Consider the following 21,766-nt stretch of genomic DNA (forward strand, 5'->3'; position numbering starts at 1 on the left):
TTTCAAATGTTTAAAAGAAAAAATACTTTACATGTGCAGTTCTGAAGATTGAGACTGCAGGGGACTTGAACCAAACGCACCCAGAGGTCCCTTTCAACCTCAACCGGGTGGTGAGGCACAGGAGCAGGTTGGCCAGAGAGGTTATAGATGCTATAGATGCCCCAACCCTGGAGGTGTTCAAGACCAGGATAGATGAGGCCCTGGGCACCCAGATCTAGTGGGTGGCATCCCTGCCCATGGCGGGGGGGGTTGGAACTAGGTGGTCTTTAAGGCCCCTTCCAACCCAAGCCATTCTATGATTCTATTCTTCCGTGGAGTATTATCTGAACATTGTGGGGTCTCATCCCTGTATTACACTCACCTTCTGCAGAAACTTCCACAGGAGAGGGACAGTGTCCTTGGCATTATTTTGCTGGACTACATGGCCCAGGTTCTCCACTGAAATCCTCTTTCGGCAGCTCCACATCTTGGAATGATGGATGTGACTGTCCTTGGGCAGTTGGGACAGGAAAGTGACTGGGTCGCCATACACCATTTTCACTATTGGGTTGGAAGAGATTCTCTCGTCCTCTTGGATTTCTTTATTTAACTTCAGAAGTTTTTTATCCAAACCCTGCAAAAAATAATGGTATTCTATCAGCATTGGCAGCTTCATGCAGTGTTGAACCTCCATGTGAGCATATTTCCCTAACAGCTTGATGACCAATCCACACAAAAGTATGTCAAAACAGAAGATGAACTTATAGGGAATGCATGTAAAAACCACACACTGCAAAACAGCTGTTTATGCTCTAAAATTTCTTTGTTCACCAGCTCATCCAGCCCTCAGGTCTTCCATTCTTTAAATAATACATGAGGAAAATTTAAATAATACATGAGGAAAAAAGGCAAACGATTAATTTGGGGCACCCTTATGCTCACTTGGGCAAGTACTTTCAACTGAACAAAGATATTTCTACGTTTACATCTGCACAAAATCCTCATAACATAACTCAAATCTGATTCTCATTTCCAAGGGTATAACAAAGTTGGCTGACCCTCTCTCACACACAGCTTCCATGTTTCATATAAAAGTCACAGAATAACTGATGCTGGGTGGGACTCCAGAGATCACCCAGTCCAAACCCCCTGCTTGAAAGCAGGGTCATCTACAGCAGGGCATCTAGAGATGGAAGTGACTAGCTGACAACAAATTAATGTGGACCTGCAGTTGTACCATACATAGCTTGCATTTAGGAATAGCCGGTGAAAAAAGTAGCACAGGTATCACAGCAGGTCAGATTTCCAAAGTTGCTTTTGAACTGCTCAACTACTGATTTTTTTTTTTTTACAGCTAATTTCTCACCTCCAACTCAGGAACAATAACTGTGTCTGCAACAATTCTTTCCCACTTGTTTCTCTTCTCCTTGGTGGAAAGCATACCATCAAATTGAACTGGCCCTGCAACAGAAATTTAAGAGTCTTATGTTCACAATATTTCAGTTACAAGATAGCTCAGATTCTCTTAGCTTTTAGATGTGACATCCTTGCAAGTTCATATGACGAGCTAAGAGCAACTACAGAGGTCATAGAGGCTAAATGAGTATCTCCGCCTAGCTGGAGAGTGTCATCCAAAACGGCACACACTACTTTGAGTAGTAATCTCTGCTTGTGAGCTGGAAGTTCTGTCAATGTATCATGAAGCCATTTATTCATTAATTTCTTTCCAGAATTATGTACCAAACCTTGCAAACCCCATATATTTGGCCGAAGGAAAAGTAAGCAGCCAAAAATTCTTCACTACCTACAGCGAGAAACAAGCCTCAAATTTCTGGATCTCCCTCATCAGCTCAGCTACCACCTGTTGAAAGTGGTCTGTTAGCAAAGAAGCTAAGTAACTGCTGCCCTTAAAACGCTGATACAGCTTGCAGATGTGATATGGCTAGTAGTTTTCCTTACACTGGCTTGGGTGCTGATGGGGGTCCTTGAGGAGGCTGCTTAGGACAAGATGAAGGATGCTGATAGTCTCATCTACACTCTTTCCCAAAATTTTTGTCATGTGTGCCAAGTCCTCCTGAATATGCTGCTGCAGGAAAATTACTGAGTTGCGCACCGGTGGCTTGATAATCTTTCGCAGTGACTGAAGAACAACAAAAGGAAAGAATGAGCGTAATCAGTAACATCCAGTTCAAGCACAAGGCATGCAAAACTAGTCTTATCAGATAGTCTCTGCTCCATCCTACAGGACTCTTACCACTTGTACACATAATGACAGGTATGCATGCACATGTGCACATGCAACTGCATGAAGAAACCAAAAACACTCCTAGGCAAGGGGAGAAGTGAATTTGGGTCTTGCATCTTGAAAGACTTCCCTAGTCACTAGGCAACACGACGAGAAGGACCAGTGTCATATAAAGGTGAATTTCATGTGGCCATTTGGGACTATTATTGGAAGATACCTGAGGATCCTTTGTGGCTCCCAGCAACATTGCCAGATGTGTGAGCAAGCGTATCAGAATGAAGACAACTGGGGACATGGGTCGGTCAGACACTTCCACCATTTCTCTTCTGCGTTGTGCATCTCCAAGTATGTGGCCAGTTTGAGTTCTGTCTTCATTATTCCTGCCGGAAAGTATGCATAGCGATTTTTGCTTTGACAGAAAACACAGAAGTAGTCTTTGATACCCAATAATGTCTTTCTGATCATAAGTTCTCTGAATGCTATAAAAAAGTGATGATTAAAAGTGCTACAGGGGAATGAAGACTTTCAGTAAGTTTTGTACACAAATGAGCAAACTTCCTTGTTTTTGCTGGTCGACTACTTCTTGTTGGACATCTCTTCCAATTACATTTTCTATGAAAAACGCAATGGCCAACCCTGCGGGGCAAGATTCGCCAGCTTCATGCTGGACAGATGAAAAGCCACTGCCTTTAGACTTAGTAACTTTAACATTCTTTATGCAATGGCTGAAAATGTGAATCCAGAGAATCAAGGAGGAGGGAGCACAAGTCATAAATCCTGGAGTTTTGGTAGAAGTTCTTCAGTCATGATGATCCCTCTAAGAAAATGCAGCCTGCTACTATATGTCAATATAGAACCACGTAACAGGTATCTGCCTAGATGTGCAGAAACATGGAAAACCTAAAACCAGAAGCTTGACAAGCTCTTTTTTAAGGCAGTTTCTGCAAATTCAGTTACACCAGCACTCCCCATTGCCGAACCTCCTCCCCCTCCCAGAGGGGAATGTGTGACATAATGAAGAATTCCAAGTGCCACCTTTCAGGTAGCAGCATGAGGTAATACCTTTTACTCTGAACCCACAACAGGCAAGTACTATATCATTTTGCACTGAGAAGGTTAATGGATCAAAGCATACCTAAATGCTTGAAAGCCGGGCAGTGATTTGTGTTGTTCCCCTCCAACTTGGGCACCACAGTCAAGACAGCGGCTAATTTCCATGGGCCTGCCACACTAGCAAAAAGCAAGAATGAAAACACTGAATTCCAGAATAGTAACAGAGACAATTGAACAAATCCATGCCATAGCTGGTTAATTTGAAAGCTGCTATATACTGGACAAATGATCTCTGCCTGCCTTATTTACTAGATTTTTTGGTACAATCTGTGTTACAGCAATTCTAAATTTTACATTGCAATGGCAAAATGGTTAGTAATCTAGAGTTTATAAAATGAACTGCTGTGCAATAGAACATAAACAGTAACTAAAATATAAAACAGTATTGTTGAAAACACCACCTGCTTAAAAAAAACACCACCAATCTCAAATTCTTACCTCTCCTACAGTGCAGGGGTGGCCATTTGGACATGCTATGAAGAAGGAGAAACAAACAGGACAGTATTAGAAGACAGCCATTTATGAAGCCCCTGTTATTTCCTTTCATAGGCATCATCACCTTGAAGCAAGAAATATGCTTCAAGGTCTAATGGAAAGCACTGAAATTCCTGAAGGAGTCATAGGCTCACACAACAACCAGAAGAAGCTTTCAGTGCTTCTCTCCTTGAAAGAAACATGGAATGAAAACCTGAAAAAAATCTGCTACCAAGTGCCATATAGGCTAGTAAGCACGAATGTTCCCACGGCCCCCAGCTTCCTAGTTTTCAGTTAAATCCTGCTATGAAAAGCAGAGAACTGAAAACTAGCCAGGAAGATGGCAAAGTGCTGCTCTCCTGCTTACACCTCTTTAACTGCCGGAAGTAACAGGACAGGTCTCCCACAGTCTCAAACTCCGTAAACAGCTACAAGCTTGAGACTAAACAGAAACTCAGTGCACTTTGGTGCGTTACCCAATACAGGTCTTAATATACAACAGATAAGTCATGCTGAGGAGTGTCTGTCCTTACATTAGGAATCGTCTCATTCAAAAAAGGATTCTCCTTCAATCTCTTTCAAAGCCAGTCAGAAGCACTTACTGTACCAGTGCAGAGCAGACACTCCTTCCCAGGCCCTCGCCTGAGCCATTATATCTTCTGGCATTGTAGGCAGAAAAGAGTGCTGAGGAAGAAAAAATATGACAACTGAATATATGAATCAGTTCTTTTTTTGTAGCAGTTGCTCCTTGTTCTCCATCATAATAAGCAACCAATGACATCTAAACCAGTCCAGAGCCTGGTCCTGTGCTAATTAATCCCAACAATACTGAACTAATCATACATCAGTAATTCACAATTAAAACAATGAGTTGGTATCTTTTGGCATTAAGGTTATGTTATAGAGGACCCAGCAAATGTGTGAAAGAACTATCAGTGTGCTGAACTACAATGAGTTAAATCTCTTTACCTCCATTGTATCTGGAGCAAATGCCAGACTCCTCAGGGGCTGCAGGATGGGGTTCTGCCCACACAGCAAGACAGCTGTAGTATGAACAGCCATCTCAATTAGCGCTCCATTGTGGCTGAAGCTTTGAGGATCCACTGTCAGAAGAGATGGCAGCGTATTCATCACAAGACAAGCTGCAAAGTTCTGCACGTCTGGAGAATTCAGGACTCTGGAGTTCTGGATGAACTCAGTCATAGCACTTATTTGCTGAAAACACACATTTAAAGAAATAAAACCAGCATGATATTGTCCATCAAACTGAGGAGAACTAGCAGCTGCTTCCAATGCTATGCTATCCTCTGCTTTGAGAACACTTTCCATTTGCCCAGGTCAGGGCATAATCAGAACAAAAGGCTCTTTCACTAATTATTTAAATCTCACTTATCCTTATCAAGGAAGCATGTTTGTCACAAGCCCCCAGAATCAAGCATCTTACCTGCTGTTTGGGATGAAGATTTGAGTCATTAACTCCATACAGGACAGTGACCTCTCTGAAAATAGCCAGGAGCAGATGGACAGCCTGTACAGCTGGGGAGCTGCTAGATGCCTGAAAAAGAAGAACCAATGATACAGTGGAGAAGAGGTGACAATTGTCACAGTTGAACTTTTACAAGGTTTCAGTTTGTTATTGGTCTGTTATTCAGTCTTATGAGCAGACTTCAGCAGGTCTGCATTAAAGCTGTCCCCACACATGAAGGGGAATAATGCAGAAATCACTGTTCAAGCCACATGTAAATGAGTAACCTGACAGCCTTCTAGCTGATTGTGTGTTTTACATAAGAAATTTCTCAATTATTTTACTTATAGCACCTGTATATGCCTGCCTTCAAACCAAGCCAACACACAGGTGAGGAAAAAGTCACAATGTATTCATGGTACAGAGAAATTCAAACAGGCATTTTTTGTCAAACTTCTTCCTGAACATTTTCATACACAAAATACATAGTGGAAGAAGGTTAGTTGCACAGAAATCACCTGGTTGATTTTGTACAGTAAGAGACAAGGCTAGGCAGATATGGGCAGGCAGGGAGGAGGCATAAAGCTTCGCCAGTTACCTGCCTACTCTCCTGTCAGTTGGTCACAAGGTGCCTGTAATACTTGCTTGTAAAACAAACTGCTATGATTTATTAGAAGTGAGAGAAGCAAGGATGAGGCAACCAACAGATATAGCCTCAACATTACATACACTAGAACACATGCGACAAAAGCACAGACATCTGTGTCTCACACAGGATAAGCCACTGCAGCTTTCAAAAATCAAAGGCAACCCAGGTATCTCCATTGGAAAGAGACGCTGGCAACACAAGTGTATAAAGCTTAAACACTAGCCACCCAGAACCCATGACAGGATTTTGTTGAGGAGAGCATGCCCTACCTTCTCTGCCTCTAGAAGATCCTCAGTCTTGCACTCAATCATGGCTTTCCCACAGCATCACGCAGGACTCTGTAATTCTTGCCACATGCCAGGTAACGATCAATGTGATTAGACTGGCTCCTCTGTACCTACAAAGGGAAAAGCCCACAGTGAGCCTTGTGGACATTAACCAGCACTGGAAAAGGTGCAATCCGCTCTTTGCGAGAACCATTTCTCCAAGAACTTTGTCATTTCAGCCTTGAAGAGAGGCAGCAGGCAGGCACATCAACCTAAATGGCTTCTCATTGCCATAACGGATTCCACTCAGTAGACAGCAAGGATAAGTCAGCTTCACAACCACTCCCACTGCGGTAAGTCCCCCAAAGCCACACAGCACTAGAAGCACCCCAAAGCAGCACCAACTGAAGACTAAGAGGAGAGAACCATCCCCAAGGAGACATCTCTTCCTTACCTGTTGCAGAATTTCTGCTGGGAACACCCAGTTAAACTGTGCCTCTGTGACAAGCTTCTGAGCAAATTCCATCCCATACTGGTTAGCAATTTTCCGAACCAGGTAAACACGATGCCAGTTGTTCTTGGTGAGGCTACAGAACACCTTCACATTTGCCAAGTAACGCTGCTTCTCCTCTGCCTGGTCTTGCACTGAAGAAGAGAAAGCAAAAACACCTACCTTGGAAAACTTTTGCTGCCAACACCAGCTGTAGCACCAAGCTCCTTTCACTTGTACTTGCCAGCCATGCAGGAGAACCTGAAAGCTCTCTCTTCGTCAGCTGTTTATCTAGAATGTTCCCTCAGCACCACGCTTTGATGCTTCATGGACCGTGTTAGCATCTCAGACTATTCTCGAGCTGATCTTCTTTATTGAGTCAGTGGTTCAGCTCAGTACTTTAATTTTTGTTTGTTTTTTAAAAAAGCATCTCTTCCTCCTTTTCAGCTGCCTAGATCTCCCATTTATAAAACAAGAAGCTTTAAAGCAATCATATTTCTGAAGCATCACTTAAACTTCAGTGAATAAAGCGTAATTTAGTATGTTCTTCCCACAGTGACTTTACTCCGTCTACAACATTTCCATTTGACAGCACAATTATCACTTACCTGGGAGCTCATGCAAGTCAAAGAGCAGCTCTGCAGCCTTACTCAGGTACAAGCGAACCTTGGCTACTGCCTGCAGATATTCAACAGACAATTCCTGAGGAGCTTCTTGATTGCTTTTTGGGAGATAGTTATCTGGAAAGCCTCTGTCTTCAGGCAGATAGCTGATATGCTCATATCCAAGACTGCCTTCAGACTTTTCACACATAGAATCCTAAAGATGGGCCGGAACATTGCATGAGCAGCAGAACTAAAGTCAGATATTCTTTGCATTGGTACTTTATACCCCCAGTGCGTCCTCACTGCAATAAGCACACTGAACTTCCATGTTTTTCACAACTCTCTCCACTCCACTGCTATCAGCTCCTTCCTGTGATCTCTCTGGTGCTTATCTTAAACTTCTGCTGCATCAGCAAACACCTTCAGCAATATGCCCATCTCTCTCCATATTTCCTAATTGCGTAGATGAGCAAGCGTTATAAGCATGCTGACAGGCCACACATGCTGAAACACACGTTCCAAGATGCAAAACTCTCCCTTTCCCTTAGGGAGAATACACACGTGGATTTTACCTTTGAAGTCAGCAATTTAACAAAAACTATAAGAAATGAAACCTCTACCCTGCTGTCAAGTTTGTTTGAAGCTGTCTGAAGCATTAAAAGTTAGGCAAGGAGAGGAAAGGTAGACAACTCAAACAGCATAGTAATCCAAAGCTTTGCAAACGTGAAAGCATCCATTTTCCACTACTACAGCTAGAAATTCGCCTGCTTGCTGCACTCCTGTGCTGGAAGTTGAGTCTTATCAGGACTCACTTAATTCTTCAACACTTGTGTGATGTGTCCAAAGGAAAGAAGAATTTATGTAATGTAGCAAACACAAGCCTTACCTTGAGAAAGCAAGGCTTGTTACTGGACAGCAGGCTCTGAACAGGTGATTTGATATAATTCTTTTGGGGGCTAAGTGGGCAGCTAGTTATGTGCACAAGAAACTTGCGTAAAATTGCAGAACTTCTTAACTTTTTTTTTTTCCTGTAATAGTTTTGTTGCCCAGGTCTTACTTATCCAGCAATCTTACCTCCAAGCAGTTGACAAAAAGCAAGCAGAGTTCTTTTTTATCATTTTTCTCCAGGATCCGGCTGTGCTCTACCCGGGACAGGTAATCTTGCACATCATTTTTCACTTCACTGAAGCTATAGGAGAGAAAAAACACTCCCTTATCACAACTGCAATGCTGGTGGCTACTACTTGTATTCTAAATCATGATCAAACTACCAGTTAAGTCCATGTGACAGGTAAGGATTACTTTGGATCTGTTTGGATGACGGAAAAGCAATTATGCTGTTTTTTACCAGCTATCACCTAGCTTCATACTCTGAACTAGGCTTTTATCAAAAAATGACAAATAAGCATTTCTAGAGCATAAATCATCTGCTCTGTTCTACGAATTTGATTTAGAAGACTATCACACTAGAGGCATGGCTCTTTACGTGTACTGTCTGCAAAGAGAGACTGAAGGAACTTTTGTGAATGAAGAGGTCTGCGTAAACATCCAGATCACTCTTGATTAAATGGCTGTGGATCAGGGATCGGGAGTATTACCTTGCTGATCTAGAATATATCAGTTAGTCAGCTATCATTAAGGCCTCCCAAGCCATCCATGTTCAGCACAGGTTTAGGCTGAGAACAGCTCAGTGGCACAGACTGGTCAGATAGTTCACACAAGCCACATGCAAGTCAGCCAAGTTGCTTGACTAATACAAAAGCACAAGTTAAATTTCACCTTTAATGATCTAAATTCAGTGAATAGCGTGGAAGTGAGAACAAACAGGTTGGTTTTCATGATGTCATGAAAAAAGCTGAAACACTCCCCAGTACAACATCCATTAACTGACTGTGCTCACCTGTACTTCAAGAGGAGCTTCAACATTACTGAGCGAATGATGGGAGTTTCATCTATTTCATCATCAAACGGGGACAGAAATTTTGTGTAGGTAGTAGGGTGAACTGTGGAGATATGGAAAAGATGGGATTGGAAAAGGTGGGAAAGAAACTGGCAAGAGAATCAACTCCATGAGGCCGAGTATCAGATGAAGGGAGCTCACCTGAACCTTTCAGTAGGTCCCTGTGAACAAACAGCAGATTAAGGAGCTCTTGGATCACCTCTGTCTCAGGGGGCTCATTGTCCTTGAAACACATGGTAGTAACCATATCTATGAAGAAACTATTGCACCTCTGCCGGAACAGGGCATTTCTTGCTATGGTGCTAGGTGCTAGGTGAAGAGTAAAAGCATTAGGACAATGTTCAAACAGAACCAGTTAAATAATGGATGAAGCACAAGTCTGGAACTAAAGTCTTATGAGGAGCGGCTGAGGGAACTGGGGCTGCTTAGTCTGGAGAAGAGGCTCAGGGGAGACCTTATTGCTCTCTGCAACTACCTGAAAGGGAGCTGCAGGGAGTTCGGGGTCAGCCTCTTCTCACAGGTAACTAGTGACAGGGCTAGAGGGAATGGCCTCAATGGCAACAGGGGAGGTTCAGGTTGGAAATTAGGAGAAATTTCTTTCTCAGAAAGAGCAGTCAGGCATTGGGACGGGTTGCCCAGGGAGGTGGTGGAGTCACGGTCCCTGGGGGTGTTTGAGGAAAGGTTGGACGTGGTGCTTAGGGACATGGTTTATTGGGTGATATTGGTGGTAGGGGGATGGTTGGACAGATGATCTTGGAGGTCTTTTCCAACCTTAATGACTCTATGAAGCAAAGCAGACAGGCAAAAATAAAAAAAATACCACACGTGCATGAGCTGACAACTTCAGACATGCGAATCAGAATTTCCTTACACAGCCAGGCCCACTGCAATGCTTCCACCTTGGACAGGAAAAAGTACCTGAGTTCCTCGGAAACAGTTAAACTAACATCCTCAACAGCAACTCTGCAGACTGGACAATGCATCTGTGCTGGTATTAGCCACATACTGATGCACTTCTGACAAAATGCATGGCAGCAATGCAGGCAAACTGGATCCTTTGGCTCTCCTAGGCAGATCGAACACGGCTTCAAACCATATCTGTAATTCAGGAACAACAGTGACCATGATTGCTTCAATGCTGTCCTACCAAAAATCTTTAATAAGATATTCATCTGCAACTAGAGTCAGGATATAATGTAAGACCTGTTGACTAACCACTCAGTTTCAGGGTGTGGAATAAAATAGAACATTGTTCTTCATCTGGCTTTCATTGTGTTGAATGCAACACTTTATGTCCAGAAATAGAGGCAATACAGACAATATTCCTACTCGACCCTGTCACTTGTCTCAATGTCACTACCTGTAGAGCCTGTGGCTGACTTCCTCCTTACATTCACACAGTACTTTCATCACTGCAACAAAAGTAGGATGAGTCTTCATGTCTGAATCCTGTTGAAAACACTGCAGAAGGAAAGGGCAAAGCTAAATGACTCAGCTCTACTACCATAGACAAGAATACACATGATCAGCAGAAGCACACAAGGAAGGGATAAAAAAAATCACATCTTGGCTTACCTTGGCAAGAAGCAAAGTGTATTTTTTCACTAAACTCTCAAACTCTGGCATCAAAGTGTTGATACCAAATAACACGTGTTCTACAAACAGAGACATGGAGAAAACCCGGTTCCAGCAGATTCTGTGGGAAGGAGAGTGTGATTTCAAAAAGTACAATTATGAGATGAGAGCTGACACTGACTGTGCAACGAGTACAAATGAAAGCGCAATCAGGTCAGTCTAATGATCTCACTGCTTTTCATGCTCACCACCACACTTCTCATGCAACTTTTTATGTATGTCCTATGGTTATCGGCCTCTGAACCACAGCCTGGCTTTTTTGTCAAGGACAAAACATGTAACAGTACCTAACACAGTGAGCTTATGGCATATGATTCTATCCTGTAGCAGAGCGGAGACCTTCTGCAGCTGTCCTTTTGCTGCAGAGCAAAGGCCACCACAATGACCTCACTCTTCTACACTTCAAACTTCTATTAAAACAAAGTATTTATTATTTTTTTTGTGAGTTAACTAAATTTTCTTCACTTAGGTTAAACTAAACAAGGTCTGTGAGAAATTGGTGTAGTTGCCTTGGCCTGTCTTGCAAGAGACAAGACTCCTGTCTTAGATGCAAAGTTCCCCATCTCTCTCAGACTTTATGCACATGGGATGAAGTGGGAAGATATTGCTGATTAATGGCAACTTAACGAGTGTTTTAAATAAGCACTAAACTTAGCTGGAATGTATGGGATAACACTGCTAGATTTAGGGGGAGCATCTATGTAAGGGCAGAAATAAAGATCTGGCTCTTGGTGCTTAATAAGTAACTGAGCCAAGCTGGAACCTGGAAAGGTTTGCAAAGTCTTCATCTGAGAAAAGCAGCATCAGAGCAGCTTTCAGCCTGTACTGATATCCTTATTAACAGCAAGGCAAAGATCAAGATTGTGAGCAGATCTACAATACTTACTTGAGTTCTTTTAGCAGCTGATGGCACTGACTCCCACTCCTCTGTAAATCCTTTTCTTTACAAAGAAATTCAATTGGCATTTGAAGATTTTTCACTTTCTGCACCCAGATAGCTGGAATTGCTGTCTGCACTTGATTCTCCAGCTCTTCAGCGCACACGATTGCAGCTAACACATCTAAAACCTAGTTGCACACACAGGATGTAAGTATAATGCAGCAGTAGCATGTCAGAATTATTTATGAACTCTGTATTGGGCTCTCAATCTGGTTTGCTATGGCAGGTGTTGTACTGAGTAATGTTCTATCTGATCATCTTAATCTCTGGAATTTTCATATGCTCATGGCTCAGATCATTAGCACACCCTATTAAGCTGATGTGAAAACATAGCAAACTGTTTTAAGCCCTACTAATAAGAACGATAATATCGCAGGCTATGCTTAATACTGAGAATTCTGACTGAGCTTGTGCTTCCCACTTTAGCTGGAATCAAATGGAGACTGAACACAAGCTAATTCAGTGAAGACAGCTCTTTGTTAGGGTTGAGGATCACAAAATGTGTGGTAATGACTCTACCATCTCTGAATGTTGCATTTCGTATCCTTCAGGTTCATAAGGGGACAACCACACTGGGGTGTACAGCCAGGATCCTAGAGAAGTTCTGCAAACGGCTCTTGAACTGATTGTATCCAAGGTGGACCCAAGGCAAGCATGGCACTGTATCCTCTCTTCTGGGAGATGTTGCTTTCCATTCCTTTATACAGGATGAGAAGGCAATTTGCAGACACTGAAAGGTTAGGAAAAAAATTAATCAAAATTAAGATATATATACTTTTTAATTAATTTTGGATTAGAAACCCTGACAAAATTATCTGGAAAAAAATAAAATCAGTACTTTACACAGACAGCCTCAAATGATGTGGCCATTTCTATAGCTGCTCCTATGGAAGCGCTTTTCTGAGTAAGGCCTCAGCAATTTCAGCAGCTACTCAGTGTCAACATCTGCTTTGTGGCTAGCTTGCTGTTAGTCTGAGAGGAGGATTTTGTCCAAGAAGGAGATTGACACAAACGGGAATGTACACAGCTATCACACCCATCCCTCCATACAGAGGTTCCAGTTCTTGTTCCAGACACTGACCTGCAGTTCCTCTGGGGAGGACACATTAATGGTCAAGACAATGAAGTCTGTGATATAGCACTGGAAGAGCATCTGCCTTTCTTCCTCAGTCAGAGAAGAGATAAATTTTCCCAGTGCAGTTTTCTGGAAGATATCCACAAACTTCTCAGCTTGGTCTGGAAAACAAGAATGCAGAGAAAAGCTGAATATTAGGAGGAAGCTGGGTTTGATATGCTTCTATTCTAAGGAAACTGACACCTGATCAATCACTGGTGCAGTGCATACAGCATTCCCCTCATTCAGAAGGCTAACAAGGGATTTGAGGCCAGGCCTTCTCAGCCCAGGCATCATCGCTATATTTATTGGATCTCAATCTTGTCTTCAAAATGCTGTGGAAATACCAAAAGTTGATGACAAGGGCACAGAATATGCAAGAAATACTAATACTGAGAAGCACAAAGAAAAGCTAGTTGCACAAAGCTCTGCTGGCTTATATGAGTACGGAGGGACTGAAGGTGATTCCAGGGTCATGGAAAAGTATGTGCTAGTGATATGCCAGTTTACAAGGCAGACGGATGGAGCTGTTTGCATTGTGAGCTCAAGCCAAGCACTCACCTTCAGTGTTTTGGATGTATTGAGTTTCCAGCCACATCTCATCCAAATACTCCTTTATCCTCCAGCTGAAGGGCATCTCATTCCCAGCATCAGCAGACACCATCATGCTGTTCTGCACCAGGATTATCTCTGTCTGAGAGCTACGAGATCAAAAGGTCAGTAACATACCAGGCTTTTGCCAGGGAAATGCATTCAGACAACAGAGATGGGAAGCTTCAGAAAGCAAGAAATTAGCCCTAGAAGGGGAAAAGAATGAAGGACTCATTAACAGACCTCATCCTGCCAATTGCATAGCATTAGGACTTATTCAGTAAGCATTCCCTAGCAAAAAGACTGTAATGGCAGGACATGCAGGCTTCAAGGGATGGGTAAGAAGTGTGAGCAAGCCAAGAGCTAGAGAGCAAAGCCCAGGAGTACTGGGGATAAGGTAGAAAGAAGAGACTTCTGAAGTCACTGAGAACAGCCCTGCCACCTTTGACACAGCACAGGAGAGCAACCAACAGTGTTAATCTCCCACATGGATTTAAAGCCAGTGGAGGACTGGGTCTCAGTGCTGCCAGCCAGTTCCTCCTGCTGCTCTCTCCAGGAGCTCACCTGTTTTTACCCACATTGTAAGGGATAGTCAAGTTTTGTATCACTGAAGATGAACATCCACAGCTTTGTCACCCACTCAGGTGTCGGCCTGACCAACAGCTCCAGATTGCCATTTCTGTCTATGACAGCAATCAGGAGAGCCAGGAATGGAGTGATCACGTTCTGGACTCGCTTCCACAAGGTGTGCCTTTGGGGGCAGAAAGAGACCAAGAAACCAAGAGGGAAGATGAACAATAATACCAGCAAATCAGGAAGTGGTTGTGCTGAAAAACTGCTGACATTAGTGTGTGAGAGTCCTAATGCTACCTTTACAAGGGGGGAGAAGAAAACCCCTACACTTCTCTCGCTCATAGCTCGCCTGTAATCCCACTGTTCAATTCAGAGCACTTGTGCACTCAAGCATTTCTGTTCCAGTACAGCCCATGCAGCTGTAAGTCACCCTCCTTCAGAAGCCAAGAGATTCCACCACAAACTGGAGATTGACACTGCAAATATTAAGATTACACAAAGTCTCTGCTGCACTGTTGCCATTTGCAGACTTTTCTTGGAAACCTGCAGGTTACAAGATATTGCTGCTGTCCTCACCTGAAGGTGCCAGCCTCCTGAAGAGCACTTAGGTTGGAAGCCTCCCGAAGCACCCAGTTTTTTGGGTAAAAGGAATTTTCTTCTTGCTTCTTCAAAAGGTTGGAGAGACGAGCCTTTGTTATCTTCAGGAAAGAGGCTAGAAAACAACAAGAAACTTGCATTTTTTCTTCAACTGGCCTTGGATCAGAACACAAATATCACACCAAAGAACAGTTTTACAGTTGTTTCAATAATTGACCAACGGTGAACAGCCAGCTACCAGCCATGGAGTGAAACCCAGCTGGCCACTGGTCATAAGTGTGTTTCCCCAGGGGTGGGTGTTGGGCCCCACCCTCTTTAATATCTTTACTGATGACTTGGATGAGGGAATGGAGTGCACCCTCAGTAAGTTTGCAGATGACACCAAGTTGGGGGTGTCAATCTGCCAGAGGGTCGGAAGGCCCTGCAGAGGGACCTGGACAGGTTGGGTCGATGGACAGAGGCCAAGGGATGAGGTTCAACATGGCCAAGTGCCAGGTCCTGCGCTCTGGCCACAACAACCCCATGCAGTGCTACAGGCTTGGGGCAGAGTGGCTGGAAAGCTGTGGAGAAGAAAAGGATCTAGGGGTGCTGATTGATGCTTGCCTGAACACGAGCCTGCAGTGTGCCCAGGTGGCCAAGAAGGCCAATGGCATCCTGGCTTGCGTCAGGAATAGTGCAGCCAGCAGGACCAGGGGGTGATTGTCCCCCTGTACTCTGCTCTGGTGAGGCTGCACCTTGAGTACTGTGTTCAGCTTTGGGTCCCTCACTACCAGAAGGACATCGAGGCCCTGGAGCGTGTCCACAGAAGGGCTACGAAGCTGGTGAAGGGCCTGGAACACAAGTCCTGTGAGGAGCAGCTGAGGGAACTGGGGCTGCTTAGTCTGGAGAAGAGGCTCAGGGAGACCTTATTGCTCTCTGCAACTACCTGAAAGGAAGGTGCGGGGAGCTGGGGGTCAGCCTCTTCTCACAGGTTACTAGTGACAGGGCTAAAGGGAATGGCCTCAATGGCAACAGGGGAGGTTCAGGTTGGAAATTAGGAGAAATTTCTTTCTCAGAAAGAGCAGTCAGGCATTGGGACGGGTTGCCCAGGGAGGTGGTGGAGTCACGGTCCCTGGGGGTGTTTGAGGAAAGGTTGGACGTGGTGCTTAGGGACATGGTTTATTGGGTGATATTGGTGGTAGGGGTGGTTGGACAGATGATCTTGGAGGTCTTTTCCAACCTTCATGATTCTACGATTCTATATAGCACAGCTAGAAAAAGAGCCGTGAGCCATAACTCCAGGAAAAGCCCTACAACCACAAAAGGAGCGACAGACTGGAGCACAGATGCTCTTAGAAGAGCGCCTGGGAGTTCTACTATGTCTACACTACAGCAAGGACCACTGTCCTTTGGGTTCCCAGTGAATTAACTTACATGTATTGGTGGTCCCCTAGATTGGTGTTCAGGGACACCACCAGCTGCAGCCAGGGAGCACATACCTTTCAAGACATCCTCTTTGGATAGAAGGCTAAGGAGAATCTCAATTCGCTTTCTGCTGCGACTAAGATCTTCATTTTGGTCCCGTAGCATTCCCACAACTTTGTACACAGCTCCTCAGCAATACAATGGTGTCCAGGACTCCATCCTTCCCAGGCAGTGTGAAAAAAAGCTCATCATTATTTGGTTTTATACTCTTGTCCCCAACACATCCATCTGAAAGATTACAGTGCTCTCTAGAAAAGGCTTGTGCCAATTGCTTCCCATGTCACAGTTCTTCTATCATCCCTGGAAGCAAATCTAAGTTCTTAATTTGCAATCAAGTACATGCTTTGACTTTTGTGGCCCTTTTCAAACATCACACAAAATAGCATTTGTATGAAGATTAGATTCTTACAGGGAAAAAATCAGCAGTTCAGAAGTGGAAGCTATAAACCCAACTGGGATGGGGGCATATATGCACTCCCTGTGAGATGCTTAGGCACTAGGGGGCCAAAAGCCCCATGCAGTTACCCTCATACTTGGCATCCTCTGGCATCACATTGATCTAAGGAGCACAAGCCAGTCTTAAACACAACTGTAGCACAGCAGAGTCCACAGCCAACTCCAGCACAGTTTCAAATGCACATCTCAAACAGAAAGCAAACAGCTGATGTAGCAGGCTCAGAATCACAGTTCTCAGATTCAAGATCCACAAAGACAACAGAAGCTTGTAAATCTGTTTAAGAATTCGGAATATGAACTGGCTAAGGAATTATAGGGTCCTTAGAATGGTTTGTTTCTTTAGTGATGCCAATTTTGATTGGATGGCGGGGGAGGAGAAATTTGTGTCCCATCAACATTCATGATTCAAATAATTGTTCTGATGGATTTCAAGTGAGTGTGGATGCAAACGGTATGTTGCACCTAGGGATGACGAACAGCCAAGCCACACTGACAGCTGAGAAGCAAACAAATACTCTGAACTGACCTCAAAGCGCTCTGTTTCTGGCACCGATGCTTCAGCCTCCACTTCATTTTCCTCCTCTTCTCTATTTGCAGGTAGAGCTGCAACCAAGTTGTAGAATTTTTATTAGAAAGAAGCAGTACATTGTTGTATCCGTTAGGTAACAGTTTATTTAGTAACTGCATCCAAGAGCAGCAGAACATCTGTCAGATCCATCGTCACCTGCATGAATAGGTGAGATCCACCTCTCTAAACACACAGCTGCTAGGGCTGTCAAACTTCATGCAGCAAGAACTGAAAGAAATGTGACACTGAGCTAACGCACTAGGTTGTAACAGAGTCTTTGCACTACTGTGAATTAGTATGGTGAAAGGAAAAAGAATGTAAGAAAAAACTAAGGGGAAAGAGAAAGTCTCTTCTAATCTTCCTACTAGTTTAGGTGAACAGATTTATATTGATGCAGGTGAGATACTCTCTGGGTGACACCTTGTCAATAGTCTCTGCCACGTGCAGTGTTGGCACTGGCTGCATTTTGGGCCTCACTGTTCTGAGACATAACAGCCAGGGTGTTAAACAGTGCAAATATTGCATTTTTCTCAAAAGAAAATGGGAAAACTATCAAATTGACTTATTTGATGACCAAAACCTTGCAGTAATAAACTAAATAGAAATAAAAGTTGATAGTCACGTAGTGATCCCTACAAAACCTAAGACACTGAACAGTGAAAATAACTAGATATGTTGTACCCAGCACAGGATCTACTAGTACCAAGTCTGGGATTGCACCTTTCCATTTTTCCCTGCTAGCATATTGACACCACTGGCTAGCACAGCTTGCATACAGCTCACCCTTGGTTTTACCTGAATTCTCACAGAGCATCTGGCTGATGGTGAGGTTCTGCAGGGCAGCCATATCAGAGATCATGTCCTTAGATCTGCGGAGATCATCTATATGCACTGACTGCCACAGACCTAAAGACACAGGACAAAAAAAAATCATTGTGCATGCAGCACGCTTTTCTCTAAGAGCTTCCCAAGAAGCTTCCTTTACCTGTAGACTAGGAGTTCAGATTCAGAGTTTGCTTATTCTCACTGCTTGATGTAGAAAGGTAAAGCAGTGATTTGCTCTGAAAATGATAATGCACACAGCCCTGACAGGGCATGTATGTTACAGGGGCTTTGAGGCTCTTAGAGCCCTCCGCACACAGCAGAAAGCTTGCTGCTGAAAGCGACCATAAGCACATGCTCAAGAGACTCCTGTAGGACAATAATGCAAATGCAGTTTGACTCATGTTTGTTTGCTGTTCTCCAGCTGACTAGAAAGATGATTCATCTGTCAACGGGCAAGGCAAAATGCTCTCACAATGGGGACCAGGACTCCAAGGCCCTGCCCCCCCCGAAGGAATCCAGTCCCCATGGATAAGGGAAGCATTTCTGATAAGCCAGAGGCCACACTGATTACAGATTTTAAGCGTTAAAAAGAGGTGAATTGGAGAAATCTTGCTCTGATATGTTTGTCTGAAACCAGCTGAGAGTGAGGAGCCACATATAGCAAAACCCACCTCCGTGGAATCCTACGTAGGACATTCCTCCTTCCACCCGAGAAAGCTTCATAATAAAGTAAACAAAGACAGAGGCTTCTCCTAAGTCCACCTTGTTGATTTCATTAACAACAGTGTATCTACAACAAAGAGGAAATACTGTTGACAGACCACAGACAGACAAAAGTCAAGGCCACAATTCCTTCCTCTGTCAGAGAGGGCACACTCCTTCCCCTGTACAGACATCACTCCATTCCTCTACTCAATTACGCAGCCAACAGCAAGAACTCACACTTCACAGGGGACTGTCTGATGACTTCAGCCAGCCAAGTACGAGTTTATTTTGATTTCAGTATGAATGTTATTCAAAGTATAAATAATGCTCCACAGTTTCACCTCTACTACAGCAGTAACAGCCGATTATACGTTCCTGATCCTGAAGTCCCCCAAAAACGGCACTACTAATCAAATGGGGGGTGAGGAGCCTCCATGTAGAACAGCTAGCTGGGAATCACTTCACACTTGACTTACTTGCTGAGGCGACGAGCTGGGCATTTGAGAGCCATCTTCAAAGTCTGCCTGAATAATAAGGATTTTATTTCCTGATGTAGCCTCAAGGAAATCTCTAAAAAGTGAAAGGGATTTAAAATAAGTCACTAAGTGTAACACCAGAACGTAAGGGACTAAATGTTGCTAATTCAGATTGCCTTTGGCTGCCGCAACCAGAAAAAGAAACTAAAACATCCATTCTGTACAATGAAATAGCTTTAAAAACAAATCTCATGCTTCAGTATGATGGAAGTAACACAGTTTTGCATTGAGCCCATCCACAGTTCAGGCTGCACGGCCTCTCGACTCCCGTTTCAGTATGTGTTACTCCAAATGTCCTGCCAATGTATCCTTCCGCCCAGGTGACATGCTACTCAGAGCAAGATAATGCAAGCCCCGACTTACCGGATCCCTTTTAGGAACGAGTACTCTGTGTCAAACTGCTGCAGGAACAGGATCTGAGGCCTTTGTGCTTTATCCTGCACTTCTCTCTCCAGACAAGTAGAGTCAGCACTAGTGAGAAGCCTCGAGAAGGTGGTGACCTGGGAGTGCAAGACACAGGTTTGTTCTTAGCTTAGGAAGGCAGCAGAGACTCAACTGCCTGTGCTCCCAGACACTGCTAACTTGCTGCAGAGCTGGACTGCACCCAAAAAGCCATTTATTTGACCTGCTAGTATGCAAAGGGACAACACGCACTGTTACACCAAGCCAGGGCCATTGCTGGGTAGGTGCATGCAGTGTCTCGTGGTGCTGTTGGTGCGGGGCTGTGGAGCAGCCAAGAGGCAGCCAAGGCTTTGAGAAACTTCTCATCAGCTGCGCTGCCTTCGCTGCAGTGCTCTCAGGGAGCAGCACATCCAGCCCCAGGAAAAAGTGCATTGCCTCCCTCCCTGAGGGGCAGAAGAGGGAGAAATTCTCCAGCCAACATCAGCTGAAGTTCTTTAGCTCTGGCATAAGGCAAAAAGTAAACCAGAACTAGCCCAGTAAGAGCCCATGGGATCTCTGGCTCCCTGCAGCTCAGCTGGGTTAAAGCCTTTCGTATCGTTATGATGAGAGGCAGACAAATAGATGTGTTCAAAAGGCTCCCCATGATTATTCTGCAGCCAGCAGCCTGTTTGCTGGCTGTGCACACGGAGAGCTCCGCTACTTTCAAAGAACTACTTCTGAAATACAAAGACACTTAGCTGCTCAAATTCCTTCAGAACTCCCACTTCTCAGGAAGCATCTATCCTATGGATAGCATCCTATGCTGCTTCACACACTAGACTCTTGGAGATGTAACAACAGCTGCTGAGACACCCACCTTGTACATCTGGGCGCTGAGTAGCAAGACTGTTATCAAGTTTACTCACGTGGCCGTAGTGCAGCACCAGCAATACCAACTAAAAGCCTCAGCGCAGGCTGAGACTGTTCTGAGGACTCTGCAGGACACTCACCTCTGTAAAGAGTGTTTGGCACTGAGACCCGGTGTGGACATGAGCTCGGAGGAAGTCTGCAAAAGATGTGTGCTGCTGTTGTTTGAAGTACGTGTCTGCCAGAGAATTGGCCATATACAAATCCACGGAGTTGCAGAGACGGATCACGGAGTCTGGGGTGGCACAGTTGAGCAGCGCCAGCTGCGCCTCTGCCTTCACACGTGACATGAGCTGACGGGGGGGACACGCTGCCTTCAGCCTTTCTGTTGTCTGCAGGACCACCGAGGCACAGGTATCTGAATGGTAGCCCACAAACACGTCAGAAGGGCTGTATTTCTGCTTGCTCATGAAGTGCTCTCCTGTGTTGACTGTGGCAAAGTCTTGCACCCACTTCTTCAGCTCTCTCACAGCTTCTCTTTGATCCTTGTCCAGGACCGTACTGATATCCACGTAGTGCTTTTCCAGCCTGTTGATCAGTGGGATGGGGAAGTGCTTGTATACCACATCTTTCTCCTCGATGACTATCAAGCGGAACTTGGGGTGCACTCGGCACTTCACCCGGTGGGTGCCCAGTCCCAAATCAACATACTTCTGGCCAGCAAGGTACACATAGTATTGATTAAGGGCATCGTAGAGGCTTTCATAAAGGTTCTGCAAGTTGAGAAGCACTACCATTTGGCCAGTTTCCATGCAAACCTTCACACGGTTGATGTTCCTGCATATCTGGGTATATTCTTGGTCCTTCGGGAAACTGGAGCCAAAGATAATTTCTGGCTGTTGCCGGGCAGTGAAAAAGGCTTGCTGGAGGATCTGCAGTGCTGCATAATTCTCAGTCAGCACAAGCAGGTACCTGCAATCCCATCCTCTCCACTGCTGTAATGTTTTGTCGCACCAGCTCAATCCTACTGATATCACGGGCATTTATTTCTCCTTTTTCTGGTAGCTGCGAAGTGAATATTTCCAAGGCATTGATATCATCTTTGCCACTGAAGTTACGAAGAACAACTTCAGCTATGTCTCGAGGTGTTGGCTCACTTTAGAGTTCTTAGCCAAAGCAAAGAACATCTTTATGAGGCTGTAGTAGTCACGCAGACCAAAGAACTCCCTGTCCTGGACCTTGCAAATGTTTTCAAATGCATCTGCAAG

The 21,766-nt window shown here is 44.3% G+C and overlaps 1 protein-coding gene across 1 annotated transcript in view; it reads right to left on the reverse strand.

Moving 5' to 3' along the window:
- RNF213 (ring finger protein 213) overlaps nt 1-21,766 on the reverse strand; it is a 52,764-nt gene that overhangs the window by 5,152 nt on the left and 25,846 nt on the right. Inside the window, 38 exon segments of the mRNA XM_040530550.1 lie at nt 362-613; nt 1,346-1,440; nt 1,939-2,119; nt 2,442-2,604; nt 3,360-3,454; nt 3,776-3,810; nt 4,414-4,495; nt 4,781-5,026; nt 5,256-5,366; nt 6,195-6,238; nt 6,241-6,322; nt 6,646-6,836; nt 7,290-7,500; nt 8,361-8,475; nt 9,187-9,289; nt 9,388-9,548; nt 10,165-10,344; nt 10,607-10,707; nt 10,822-10,942; nt 11,768-11,949; nt 12,341-12,377; nt 12,379-12,551; nt 12,903-13,057; nt 13,497-13,636; nt 14,091-14,123; nt 14,125-14,277; nt 14,676-14,811; nt 16,175-16,272; nt 16,274-16,320; nt 17,143-17,219; nt 17,980-18,090; nt 18,681-18,799; nt 19,187-19,217; nt 19,220-19,284; nt 19,614-19,750; nt 20,642-21,482; nt 21,484-21,655; nt 21,658-21,765. Coding sequence (XP_040386484.1) covers nt 362-613; nt 1,346-1,440; nt 1,939-2,119; nt 2,442-2,604; nt 3,360-3,454; nt 3,776-3,810; nt 4,414-4,495; nt 4,781-5,026; nt 5,256-5,366; nt 6,195-6,238; nt 6,241-6,322; nt 6,646-6,836; nt 7,290-7,500; nt 8,361-8,475; nt 9,187-9,289; nt 9,388-9,548; nt 10,165-10,344; nt 10,607-10,707; nt 10,822-10,942; nt 11,768-11,949; nt 12,341-12,377; nt 12,379-12,551; nt 12,903-13,057; nt 13,497-13,636; nt 14,091-14,123; nt 14,125-14,277; nt 14,676-14,811; nt 16,175-16,272; nt 16,274-16,320; nt 17,143-17,219; nt 17,980-18,090; nt 18,681-18,799; nt 19,187-19,217; nt 19,220-19,284; nt 19,614-19,750; nt 20,642-21,482; nt 21,484-21,655; nt 21,658-21,765 — 5,384 coding nt within the window.

Source organism: Cygnus olor, chromosome 18 (genome assembly GCF_009769625.2).
Source record: "Cygnus olor isolate bCygOlo1 chromosome 18, bCygOlo1.pri.v2, whole genome shotgun sequence".
Lineage (NCBI taxonomy): Eukaryota > Metazoa > Chordata > Aves > Anseriformes > Anatidae > Cygnus > Cygnus olor.